At 44.5% G+C, this 11,457-nt stretch overlaps 1 protein-coding gene across 4 annotated transcripts; it reads right to left on the bottom strand.

The window, feature by feature from the left end:
• Positions 1-303: 303 nt before the first annotated feature.
• Positions 304-10,345, bottom strand: LETMD1 (LETM1 domain containing 1). Of its 4 annotated transcripts, none has more exons than XM_066265059.1 (9): positions 10,193-10,345; positions 9,484-9,635; positions 6,035-6,150; positions 4,881-4,963; positions 3,349-3,535; positions 3,124-3,225; positions 2,866-3,018; positions 2,337-2,433; positions 304-948 (listed from the first exon to the last, which is right to left on the bottom strand). In XM_066265059.1, exons 1-9 carry the CDS (start codon positions 10,312-10,314, stop codon positions 890-892), a joined length of 1,071 nt encoding a protein of 356 aa, XP_066121156.1. In that variant the 5' UTR covers positions 10,315-10,345; the 3' UTR covers positions 304-889. The 4 variants fall into 4 exon arrangements, with proteins under 4 accessions (XP_066121156.1, XP_066121149.1, XP_066121159.1 ...); XM_066265052.1 differs by having other exon boundaries at positions 304-945; positions 10,193-10,320; XM_066265062.1 differs by lacking the exons at positions 3,349-3,535; positions 6,035-6,150 and having other exon boundaries at positions 10,193-10,320.
• Between the last annotated feature and the right edge of the window lie 1,112 nt (positions 10,346-11,457).

Raw genomic sequence — 11,457 nt, 5'->3', positions numbered from 1 at the left:
GCGGAGGACCCGGGTTCGATTCCCGGCCAGGGCACACAGGAGAAGCGCCCATTTGCTTCTCCACCCCTCCGCCGCGCTTTCCTCTCTGTCTCTCTCTTCCCCTCCCGCAGCCGAGGCTCCATTGGAGCAAAGATGGCCCGGGCGCTGGGGATGGCTCTGTGGCCTCTGCCCCAGGCGCTAGAGTGGCTCTGGTCGCAACATGGCGACGCCCAGGATGGGCAGAGCATCGCCCCCTGGTGGGCAGAGCGTCGCCCCTGGTGGGCGTGCCTGGTGGATCCCGGTCGGGCGCATGTGGGAGTCTGACTGTCTCTCCCTGTTTCCAGCTTCAGAAAAATGCAAAAAAAAAAAAAAAAGAAAAAGTATTAAAAGGATCTGAAAAGGAAAGAGGTTAGTTAGCCTAGTGAGGGAGACAAATCCCTATTTTTGGTCATCAGGGTTGAGGGGAGCATCGCGGTACATGCATGTAAAATGCTCCAGTTTAAGCAGTGCTGTTACCCTCACCAGCCAGAAACTGGCTTTAACAAACACAGCTAAAAGAAATATGGCAGTGGAGAAGTCCCAGGCCAAGTGAAGATTCCCACCTAAAGCAAAAGCTCACTTCCTAGGATCTGAACTTAACACGTCACTGTAAAAGCCCAGTAAAGTGATTGCTTCCAGTTCTAGCCAGTTCCAAAGAAGTTGGGATGACGTGGGCTACCTCTGGTTAAGAGGGTCTGTTTCAGTTCCAGCTCCCAAATGGGTACCACACTGAAGCCTGTGGCACCTGCTCTTCTGCTTCTCATACATCTAACAGTGCACATACTTTGCCGACAAGTGCCATTGGTCCCATGCCGCTGAACTGTGATGGCAGGACGATGCCATTCGCTCCATATTCACTCAGTACCTTGTCTCATTCGTAGTTGATGGAAAGCAGGACCACGTTGTGTAGCAAAAGGGACAGTTCAGCTTCTGAAAACACCATCAATGTTAATGGTTTGGCCAGGGAACAGTTTGCATTCTAATTGCCTTGGTTTACTTGAAACTAGAGGTGGGAAGCCAAGTGCAGGGAGGTATAAAATTAAGGGGCTATTGCTCTTAAGTTCCCCTGCTTCATTCCAGTCCCTGCATGTATGTCTTCCTTTCCTTCCACCATATAGTCCTAACTACTCATCCTCATTTCTTGACTTTTCTGTGACAGCAGTAGAAAATTCAGAGATAGTAATGGTATAAGTTCTGGTACAAGTTTGTGTTCTGGTGACATTTCTCAGCTCCAAGGAGATTAGCAGGCCTACCCTGATATTCACAGGCTTAGAAAACATCAGGCCACCAGACAGGTGGTAGCACAGTGGGTAAAGCATTGACCTGGGACGCTAAGGTCCCAGGTTCAAAACCCCAAGGTCAGGGGCTTTAATGTGGGATCATGAACATGATCCCAAGTTCACTGGCTCAGCTGGAGCCCCCTGGTCAAGGCACGTGTGAGAAGCAATCAATGAACAACTAAAAGCGCCGCAACTACTAACTGATGCTTCTCATCTCTTTCCCTGTCTCTTATCTCTTGCTTAAAAAAAAAAAAAAAAGACAGCCCTGACTGGATAGCTTGGTTGGTTAGAACATCATGCTGAAGCAGAGGTTGTCAGTTCGATGCTGGTCAGGCACATACAGGAACAGATCAATGTTCCTGTAGTCTCTGTCTCTCTCTCTCCTTTCCTCTCTCTCTAAAATCAATAAAATAAACATTAAAACAAAAAAACCCCAAAACCCCACAATATTAAGGCCTAACCAAATGTTCCATATAGGAGACCTACCAGCCTAATACCAACCCTTAGAGACTTTTTCTTTAGGCAATTGAGTGGTTTTGTTTAGAATTTGAGTATCTTTAGACTAGCGCTTCCCAATGGGGACAATTCTGCTCTCCCATTCCACCAGACATTTGGCAATGTGTGGAGACATTTTGGGCCGTCAGAACTGGGGTTACGGCTTAACACTAGTATCTAGTGGGTAGAGGACAGAGATCTTGCTAAACATTCTATAATGCACAGGACGGCCCTCACAACAAAGCATCAATAGTGCCAAGGTTGAGAAACAAGCATGCACTCCTGCCCGTGATCCCACAATCTTCACTCCATCGCCTGCACAGTTGCCTTCATTACCTGCTTAGCCCCTGTAGCTAATGAGTTTGTGTCTTTCAATTAGACATATATAAGACCATACTTTCAGGGATCATTTCTATGGTTTGTCAATTAGACATACATGTAAGATAAAGGTCTCATAGTACTCAATAATTAACTCCAAATTAACCTTAGAATAAAATACACAAATGACTTGGATTTTGGGGATGCCATAGGGATCTATCTTACCTTTCAGGTTGCAGGAAATCTGCAGCCATTCTGCCAGCCAAGTTCGACACCTCTCTTCAGCAACAAGGGTAGAATTTAAGCCACGAACATAACAAGCCTGTAACACTCAGAAGAGAAGTGATCCTTAATAATTACAGAGCAAATATGCCAAGGAAGTATAAACCCACAAACAACCCCAAATCTGCTTTAAATAAGTTACAATCTCATCCCAAGAAACCTTCCTCTAAGGCAATTTGAACTAAGATAACAAGTGAACTCTATCACCTAAAACAGTAGGTCTAAAATGTAATTCCTTGATTTTTGAAGGGCCAGAAGAAAAGAAACATAAACTAAAATTACTGTAGGCAATTCCTTCACAGTAGTTAAGTCCACTGACAAAAAAAAGAAAAGAAAAAAAGACCTAGAAATGAGGTGAGAGAATAAAGAACTTTGCTATAAGAAGTAAGACAATGAGCTCTCCACGATCCTAGCCCTGTGGACTCAGAAGTCCACCATGGATTGAGGGTTGATACTGCAATCAGGCTCTTACCGATCTCACTTCCTGAGCAGTCAGATGGCTAATCCCCAGCTTTGCCAAAGCCTTGTCCAGTTGGTGAATCACAGTGGTATGAGTCTTTAAACGACGTCTCAACAAGAAAGAAGGCAGGTAAGGTGTGAGAAACATGGCTCGACTCAAGGCTTTCTGTGACACGACAATATAGAAGGAGAAAGTAAACATGGTGTTACTGCAAGCAAAGACCTGAAGCAAGGTGAAGCTGTGGAAAAGAGAAAGCCCCAGAGTACTTACCATTTGCAAAGCATGGAGTTGGTCCATGCCCAGAGGATGGTTAGAGAAACACTCTCTCAGAGCCAGGATATCATGTACTGCTGGATGGGTACCACGCTGTATCTTGGGAGAGATAAGAGATTAGTAGATGTTAGTATGGTCCTGACTAGCTCTCTTACCTGGTTTTCATGCAAACTGGATCTAACAAGATTTCTACTTTGGAGCAAGGGTTCACTGGAGGAATACCTTGGCGCACAGCTCTGTCATATGCCACTGAAGTCCTTCATCAGAAATAAGAGGGATAATTTTTTCCAAATAACAAAGTATCTCTGGGTGGGACTGTTTCCGGATAGCATGATAGATATTTAAGAAATCAATTTGTTGCTTTGGGGTCCAGAAATGTTGGATCAGTAATTGCCTAGGAAACAGGTACCTGAAAGGAAAAGGAATCACAGTCACTTGCTGAAACTGGCATCTTTCAAAGTGAGCAAAGAAAGCATTTGGCAGACATGAATCCTAGGAAGAGATGGAGACACTGCTTCCCTATCACACTGTTCTTTTTTTTGCAAATAAGTCTCAGACCAAAGTTGAAAGATACACTGAAGCACAATTTCAAGCAACACTATTGAGGTTCTGTGAAAGGAAGCAGCAGTGGAAGAGCCAGGCATGCAGCCATCAGATAAAATGACTCCTTTTGAACTAAAGCAAGTGAAGAACATATTTTGGACAGAATTACAGAGTGGATACTGTACATAATGCTGACAACCTCAAACAGTAACAGAGCCATTATGTGTGTACAAAATGGAAAAGGCAAATGTACTTTGATTTCACTTCTCTACCTGTGTGTGTGGGTTTAAAACATGGCCACAAATTCTCTGGCATTCCTCTTATTGAGAAGTGAGGTCTATGTCCTTTTTTTAAAATCTAGGTGACTGACTCAACCAAAAGAGAGCAGAAGTGAGTCTTTGTGATCTCTAAGGCTAGATGATAAAAGGCCATGCAGATTCTTATTTGCTGGCATACTCACTCTTGGAGCTTTAAGCTACCATGTGAGAAGTTCCACTACCCTGAGGCCACTATATTAAAGAGATCACACGTAGGCACTCTGGTTAACAGTCTGTCTTCCAGCCATCCCTTCTAAGGCATCAGACCTCAGACCATCCAGACTCGTCCATTCACCAGCCAACTATTACTGAAGGACCAAAGTGCATTTGCCTCTGTCAATACCACATGGAACAGACATATCCATCGCCCACCTGAGCCCTGCCCAAATTCCTGACCTACCAAATTATAAAAATGGTGCTTGTTTTAACCTATCAAGCTTTGAGATTGTTTGTGATATAACAACAGTTAACTTGAACAGGCAAGGTCATAGTTTAAAATTGTCATCTTCGGATATAAAGTAAAGTAATAAAGATTTGTTATTAAAATATGAAATGCATTTCTCTGCTGAAAAAAAAATTGTCCCAAATTGCTATGCCTCTCAGGAAGTAGGTTATTGCCTCCAGGGATAATGAAAAAGGTCTTTATCTTATTTCATATAATATAAGGGCAGCTAAGAGATAGGCAGAGTTTACACACCTATACCTACAGCTGTCCCAGTAACCTAGGTGCTACTTGCTGAGTGGCTTTTACGAACCTCGGGCTAATGAAAAGATTAGAGCAGAGAGTTTGATAACTTCTGTCTAGCTTCTGAAATGGAAAGTTCTTCTTAAAATTTATAATTTAAAAAAGCTATATATCTTCAATATGCTGGGGAGGCAGAAGTCTGTACTCACATTAGCAAGAAGACCAGATAGTTGGCAAAGGGCGGAATGGAAAGAATACCTACGAAAAGGCACTTGGTGACGTCTCGACGGAACTAAGTAGAAACAAACAGAGATGCAATTTTAACCCACATTCTTAATACAATGGACAATCCCTCTACCCCACTGTGCAGCAAACTTCTACTACAGCCCAGCAAAGGGTCAAGGTTATTTCTATCTACTTGTAGTTGGTAAGTTACTTGAGGACAGAAGCCCTGATTTGTTTACTTTTGTATCCCAAATACTGTCTGGTACAGGGCCTGACATCATACTAAATACCTCAGTGACAAAAAAAAAAAAAAAAAAAAAAAAAAAAAAAAAAAAAAAAAAAAAAAAATACCTCAGTGACTTCTACCTGACCTGGAGACCGGGTCCTAGATTCTTACTCTTAACTTCAAAACTACTCAAGTTACCACCAAATATTACTCTTCTGCTGCCTTTTGGATGGATCCTTGCAGATTTTTATATATTCAAAAATTAATTGGATTTTAGTGTTTACAACTTTGTGTGTGTGTGTGTGTGTGTGTGTGTGTGTGACAGAGACAGAGAGAGGGACAGATAGGGACAGACAGGAAGGGAGAGAGATGAGCATCAATTTTTTGTTGCAGCACATTAGTTGTGCATTGATTGCTTTCTCATGTGCTGTGCCTGGGGGCAAATGGAGCTATAGCAGAGTGAGTGATCCCTTGCTCAAACCAGCAACCTTGGGCTTTAAGCCAGGACTTTTGAGCTCAATCCAGCGACCATGGGGTCATTTCTATGATCCCACGCTCAAGCTAGCAACCCTGTGCTTAAGCCAGTGACTTGGGGTTTCGAACCTTGGTCCTCTGCATCCCAGTCCAACGCTCTATCCACTGCACCACCGCCTGGTCAGACTAGTGTTTACTTTTATGCAGAAAGTGAATCCAAAAGTATACTCAGCTCTGTTTACTATGAAGAGCTACCACTCTGAAAGAATCCAGTTCTGACAAATAATCTGAGGCTCTCTGTGTTCAATACTTTAATCTTGTGGCAAAGGGCAAAACCTTGATCAGTGGTGAACAAAACAGAGAAGAGATAAACTTGAGATCTTGGTGAACTTTAATTACCTCACCACGAACCTCTGGATATTTGCCCCTGGCCCATACCTGTCTCAAATGCTCCATCTCCCGGTATGAAAGTTGATGAAACTTTATATTATGCTTCCACATATTTGTCTTTATTCTTCTAGCCTTTTTGGCATCAGCCCATATCATCTGCAATCCTGCCTCATTAAAGTAGAGGACAGAGTGTGATGTTATCCCCATTTGAATCTTACCACAGCTTCCAAATCCACCCACCCCAACACTACTCTATATCAAAGCTTCCATCTAGGTCACTTGAAATTCTTGTGAGACCAACCTATACCTCTTATCTCATCCCTTTTTTCCCAAAGCACATCACTTCTCTTCAAACCAAGTAGGCTTTCTGTGATCTACAGATCTATGGAATGGTCTCCCTTTTCTGATTCCCTTTTTAAAATAAAAATTCAAAGCTCCCTAACCTCAAGAAGCCTGGCTAAATCAACTCTATGTATTCCCCAACCAGATAATAACTTATTTCCTTTCAAAACACTTTTATAATTATTGTAACTCAACATATTTCTATGTTTGCATTTGTCTCTTCATTCTCTAACTCTTACATTTACCTAGTACTTTATTTTTAAAATGCTTTCCTATTTATGAATAAATGATATACTGTACAGGTTGGCTTAAAAATAATATAGGAGAAGGCCATGAATTAATTGCTGAAGTGAGGTTGAGTACACAGAAGTTCACTATTTATTTTCTCTACTTTTATGTATGTTTAAAAATTTCTATAATAATAGGCTTAAAAACTAACCAAAGAAAATGCTTTCATTCTCTAGTCTATTTGATCTTAATTATAAACTGGGAGCAGACAAAACAGCCATTCTTTTTTTTTTTTTTTTTTACAGGGACAGAGAGAGTCAGAGAGAGGGATAGATAGGGACAGACAGGAACGGAGAGAGATGAGAAGCATCAATCATCAGCTTTTCATTGCAACACCTTAGTTGTTCATTGATTGCTTTCTCATATGTGCCTTGACCACCGGCCCTCAACAGACGGAGCAACCCCTTGCTGGAGCCAGCGACCTTGGGTCCAAGCTGGTGAGTTTTGTTGTTGTTGTTGTTCAAGCCAGATGAGCCCGCGCTCAAGCTGGGTCCTTCAACATCCCAGTCTGACGCTCTATCCACTGCGCCACCGCCTGGTCAGGCAAAACAGCCACTCTTTTTTTTTTTTTTTTTTTGTATTTTTCTGAAGCTGGAAACGGGGAGAGACAGTCAGACAGACTCCCGCATGCGCCCGACCAGGATCCACCAGGCACGCCCACCAGGGGCGATGCTCTGCCCCTCCGGGGCATCGCTCTGCGGCGACCAGAGCCACTCTAGCGCCTGGGGCAGTGGCCAAGGAGCCATCCCCAGCGCCCGGGCCATCTTTGCTCCAATGGAGCCTTGGCTGCGGGAGGGGAAGAGAGAGACAGAGAGGAAGGGGGGGTGTGTGGAGAAGCAAATGGGCGCTTCTCCTTATGTGCCCTGGCTGGGAATCGAACCCGGGTCCCCCGCACGCCAGGCCGACACTCTACTGCTGAGCCAACCGGCCAGGGCCAAAACAGCCATTCTTAATGCCTACTTTACAAATAAGGATAAGCAATTTGCAAGTCCCCTATGCTAGTAATAATTATGATAATATTCAGAGATGACAATGTGGTACTTTTTTTTTTTTTTTTTTTACAGTGACAGAGAGAGTCAGAGAGAGGTATAGATAGGGACAGACACACAGGAACGGACAGAGATGAGAAGCATCAATCATCAGTTTTTCACTGAGACACCTTAGTTGTTCATTGATTGCTTTCTCATATGTCCCTTGACCATGGGCCTTCTGCAGACCGAGTAACCCCTTGCTTGAGCCAGTGACCTTGGGTCCAAGCTGGTGAGCTTTGCTCAAACCAGATGAGCCCACGCTCAAGCTGGCGACCTTGGGGTCTCGAACCTGGGTCCTCCGCATCCCAGTCCGATGCTCTATCCACTGCGCCACCGCCTGGTCAGGCTGTGGTAGTTTTTTATAAATTGGTATTATGATAATAGTATAGAGTATAACAACAGTTATAGCTACTTTATTGAGCACTCACTATGAATCAGGCCTTAACTGATTTACATGCATTAAGTTAATCTCCACAACCATGAGGTCAACAGGTAGGTTTCATTATTATCTTCAGTTAACAGATAACCATAGGACAGAGGTTAAGTAACTAGTCCAATCACACAGCCAGTGACAAGCTGGAATTTGAACCTACACAATCTAGCTCCAGAGTGGACACTTGACACTATACCATCTCCTAGTAACTAGTAGAGCTCTGATTAGAACCAAAACATTCACTCACATTTTCTTATGGGCCAAGTCAACTGATAAATCACAGGGCAGGTCTGCGCAGCCAGAATTCCCTGCCCTTGTGCATGACAATGAATTTCTACTATGGTTAAGTGTGTGGTTAAAAAAAGCAACCCTGGCCGGTTGGCACAGTGGTAGAGTGTCAGCCAAGTGTGTGGATGCTCTGGGTTCAATCCCCAGTCAGGGCACACAGGAGAAATGCCCATCTGCTTCTCCCTACTTCCCCCTCTGACTGTCCCCTCCCTTCCTCTCCTACAGCCATGGCTTGTACCAGGTGCAGAGGATGGCTCCATGGCCTCTGCCTCAGGTGCTAAGAGCTCGGTTGCCAAGCAACAGAACAATATCGCCCCCTTAGTGGGCTTGCAGGGTGGATCCCGGTTGAGGCGCATGTAGTAGTCTGTCTCTCTGTCGCCTCTCCTCTCACTAATAATAATAATAATAAGTGCAAAAATACTTATATTCCCTCTGGATGTTAGACGTTGTTTCTCATAATACCTTTATAGAAGTATCTTCAAGAAGTGCTAACTTACAAGATTTAGCCCTGGCTGGTTGGCTCAGTGGTAGAGCATCGGCCTGGCATGCAGGAGTCCCGGGTTCGATTCCCGGCCAGGGCACACAGGAGAAGCGCCATCTTCTCCACCCCTCCCCCTCTCCTTCCTCTTTGTCTCTCTCTTCCCCTCCCGCAGCCGAGGATCCTTTGGAGCAAAGTTTGCCCAGGTGCTGAGGATGGCTCTATGGCCTCTGCCTCAGGTGCTAGAATGGCTCTGGTTGCAGCAGAGCAACGCCCCAGATGGGCAGAGCATCGCCCCCTGGTGGGAGTGCCGGGTGGATCCCGGTAGGGCGCATGCGGAAGTCTGACTGCCTCCCTGTTTCCAACTTCAGAAAAATTTAAATAAATAACTAAATAAATAACTAAATAAAAAATAAATAAAAAAAGAAGTGCTAACTTCTTTGGTTTAATATTCAAACATTTATGAAACACAAGATATCCCAGTTTACTCTCCCATAGCAAAACCTGCAAATCATCTTACTTACTTTAACCATCTGACATTGTCCAAAAGCTGATTCTAGTGATTTTTTTTTCTTTTTCTTTTTTTTTTTTACCTTTCATGAAGGTGTGTACAGGATTCTAGTGATTTCTTTTTTACCTTTCATGAAGGTTGTGTACAGGACATAGAAGCGGGGAAAATGACGATCCAAAAACCGATGGTATTTTCCATTAATCACTTTTGTCTTAGCCACCACGTAAGAGATTAAGCTCTTCACATTTGTCTTTGGAGAAACGTGAAGCTTTGAAGACCTACAAGGAGGATCAAAGAGACTATCTGGGAATCAGTCCAGGAGCCCCTTCACAACGGGCGTCCTTAATGTACAACACAGCCCTCAGAGAATGTACACGGACACCTGAAACTTCGAAAATCCAAGGAAGATTTTGGGATCAAGAAGAGATAAGCAATCAGATTAAGAAAAGCAAATCAGGCAGTTGAAAGGCTAGGCAGGAAGGAATGTCGGGGAGTGGCATGAGTTTGGAGAGTGGGAGGCCACAGGACTGAGCGGCAGGATAAAGCCAGAGGTGGAACTCAAGTAAATAGCGGTAAAACCTGAGCCGGAAAAAGGAGGCTGAAAGATGAACTCACGACACGCTGGGAATTCAGACTATAAGAGGCACTCAGAGTTGAGAGGGACAGAAGCCAGGTCTGTAGCGAAGATCGGGGTGCGACTCTTGAACAGGAGGAATAAAAATTCCGAGGCCAGGACGTGGAACCCTGACAACTAAGAAACAGCATGCAAACAAGGATAAGACACTGGAAGGGCCTGTACATCAAAAATGTTTTTTTCTTTCTCTAGGTCCCTCACCAAGGGGGCCCCCAGGCCAGTCCATAGCGAACAAGTTGCAGCCTTCGGGTGACATAAGATCCAGGAGTAACCGTCGAACCGCACAGAACAGTCCGAGCCCAGCACACCCTGGAGAGCGCCATCTTCTCAACGAGGGAGGGTGAGAGGAGGGCTTCTTTGGGTCAAGGTTCACCGTACGTCGCGTTCGTTTGAAGACGCATGCGCCTTTCCTGAGAGCTGATTGGTAAACAGGGACCGCTTGCCTTGAGCTAACGCGGCACTGAAGGAACGCTACTGACTGAGTACGGAAGAAGGGCTAGGATTGGGCGCAGTCAGTACTTCCTAGTTTAAAAGCGCCGGAAGCGGGCTATCCTGAGGGAGTGAGTGCTTGTGCTAGTCGTAGGGTTTGTGATCTTGAAGACGTCCTTTCTTCAGGGCCCAGTGACCGTTTTGATTCCCTAGCGGCCCCCTTGCCCTTTGTCTATGTGTCCATCTTTGGGCCTTAACGCGGTAGAGGGCAGCTGTGGATTTGACAGTGCCTGGGGCCTCAGCGCCTCCTCGGGGCTGGGAGGACCCGCGGCGCCCTCTAGTGGTGGCGGCTTGACTAGGCCGGGAACTGTGCAAGGCCAGTTAACGTCTGGTGGTAAAGGTAACTTGACCTTTAAGCTTGGGACTACCCCTGTGCGAACTAAGTCCCCTTTTTCTTTTTTTCTGCGTTTCCCAAATTAAGTTTGTGGGAAAATGTCTTTCGTTAAGAGCCTCCGGAAGACCAAACTCGGGGTCTCAACTAAATGTCAGTTTTCTGAGAGAGAGAGAGGCTTTCTCTGACCAAAGGACACATTTTCTACTATCCTGTGTTATTTTCTAAGTAGAACTTAACAATTACATGGTTTATACATTTGTTTCCTTGTTTGGCAGGCTCCCTGAACTAGACTGAGGGCAAGCATTTTATCTTGTTCACTGATATGCCCTCCTCCTAATACCAGATGCCATACCTGGCACGTAGTAGGTGCCCAAGAAAAAAATTTAAATAAATTAATAACAAACTTGGAAAGATTTCCAGAAGTGGCACTTAGCTGCCTGCAAGAGTAAATAGTTTCCTTGAGTGAATACAGGGTAGGCAAAAGTAGGTTTGCAGTTGTTCAGATGGAAAATAATCAATGGGGGGTTTCAGCTGGTTTGCACCAGTTTTTCAGGACTGATACCTAATTTTTTGTTGAGTTTGGTGTTAAGATGGCACTTATAATTAGTATCACGGTTCTCTCTCTCTCTCTCTCTCTTTCTCT

The sequence above is a fragment of the Saccopteryx bilineata genome, chromosome 1 (assembly GCF_036850765.1).
Source record: "Saccopteryx bilineata isolate mSacBil1 chromosome 1, mSacBil1_pri_phased_curated, whole genome shotgun sequence".
Taxonomy (NCBI): domain Eukaryota; kingdom Metazoa; phylum Chordata; class Mammalia; order Chiroptera; family Emballonuridae; genus Saccopteryx; species Saccopteryx bilineata.
The sequence above is the reverse complement of the archived record's forward strand: the minus strand, read 5'-3'. Positions and strand labels throughout refer to the sequence as shown.

Bases quoted from the DNA above. Each gene is read 5' to 3' on its own strand.
- LETMD1 (XM_066265059.1), bottom strand. From the start codon at position 10,314: ATGGCGCTCTCCAGGGTGTGCTGGGCTCGGACTGTTCTGTGCGGTTCG. The intron at 2,434-2,865 runs GTAAGAGCCTGA...TGAGTGTTACAG, and splicing joins CTGCTCAGGAAGTGAGATCG to GCTTGTTATGTTCGTGGCTT. The intron at 949-2,336 runs GTAAGATAGATC...TGGTGTTTTCAG, and splicing joins GATTTCCTGCAACCTGAAAG to AAGCTGAACTGTCCCTTTTG.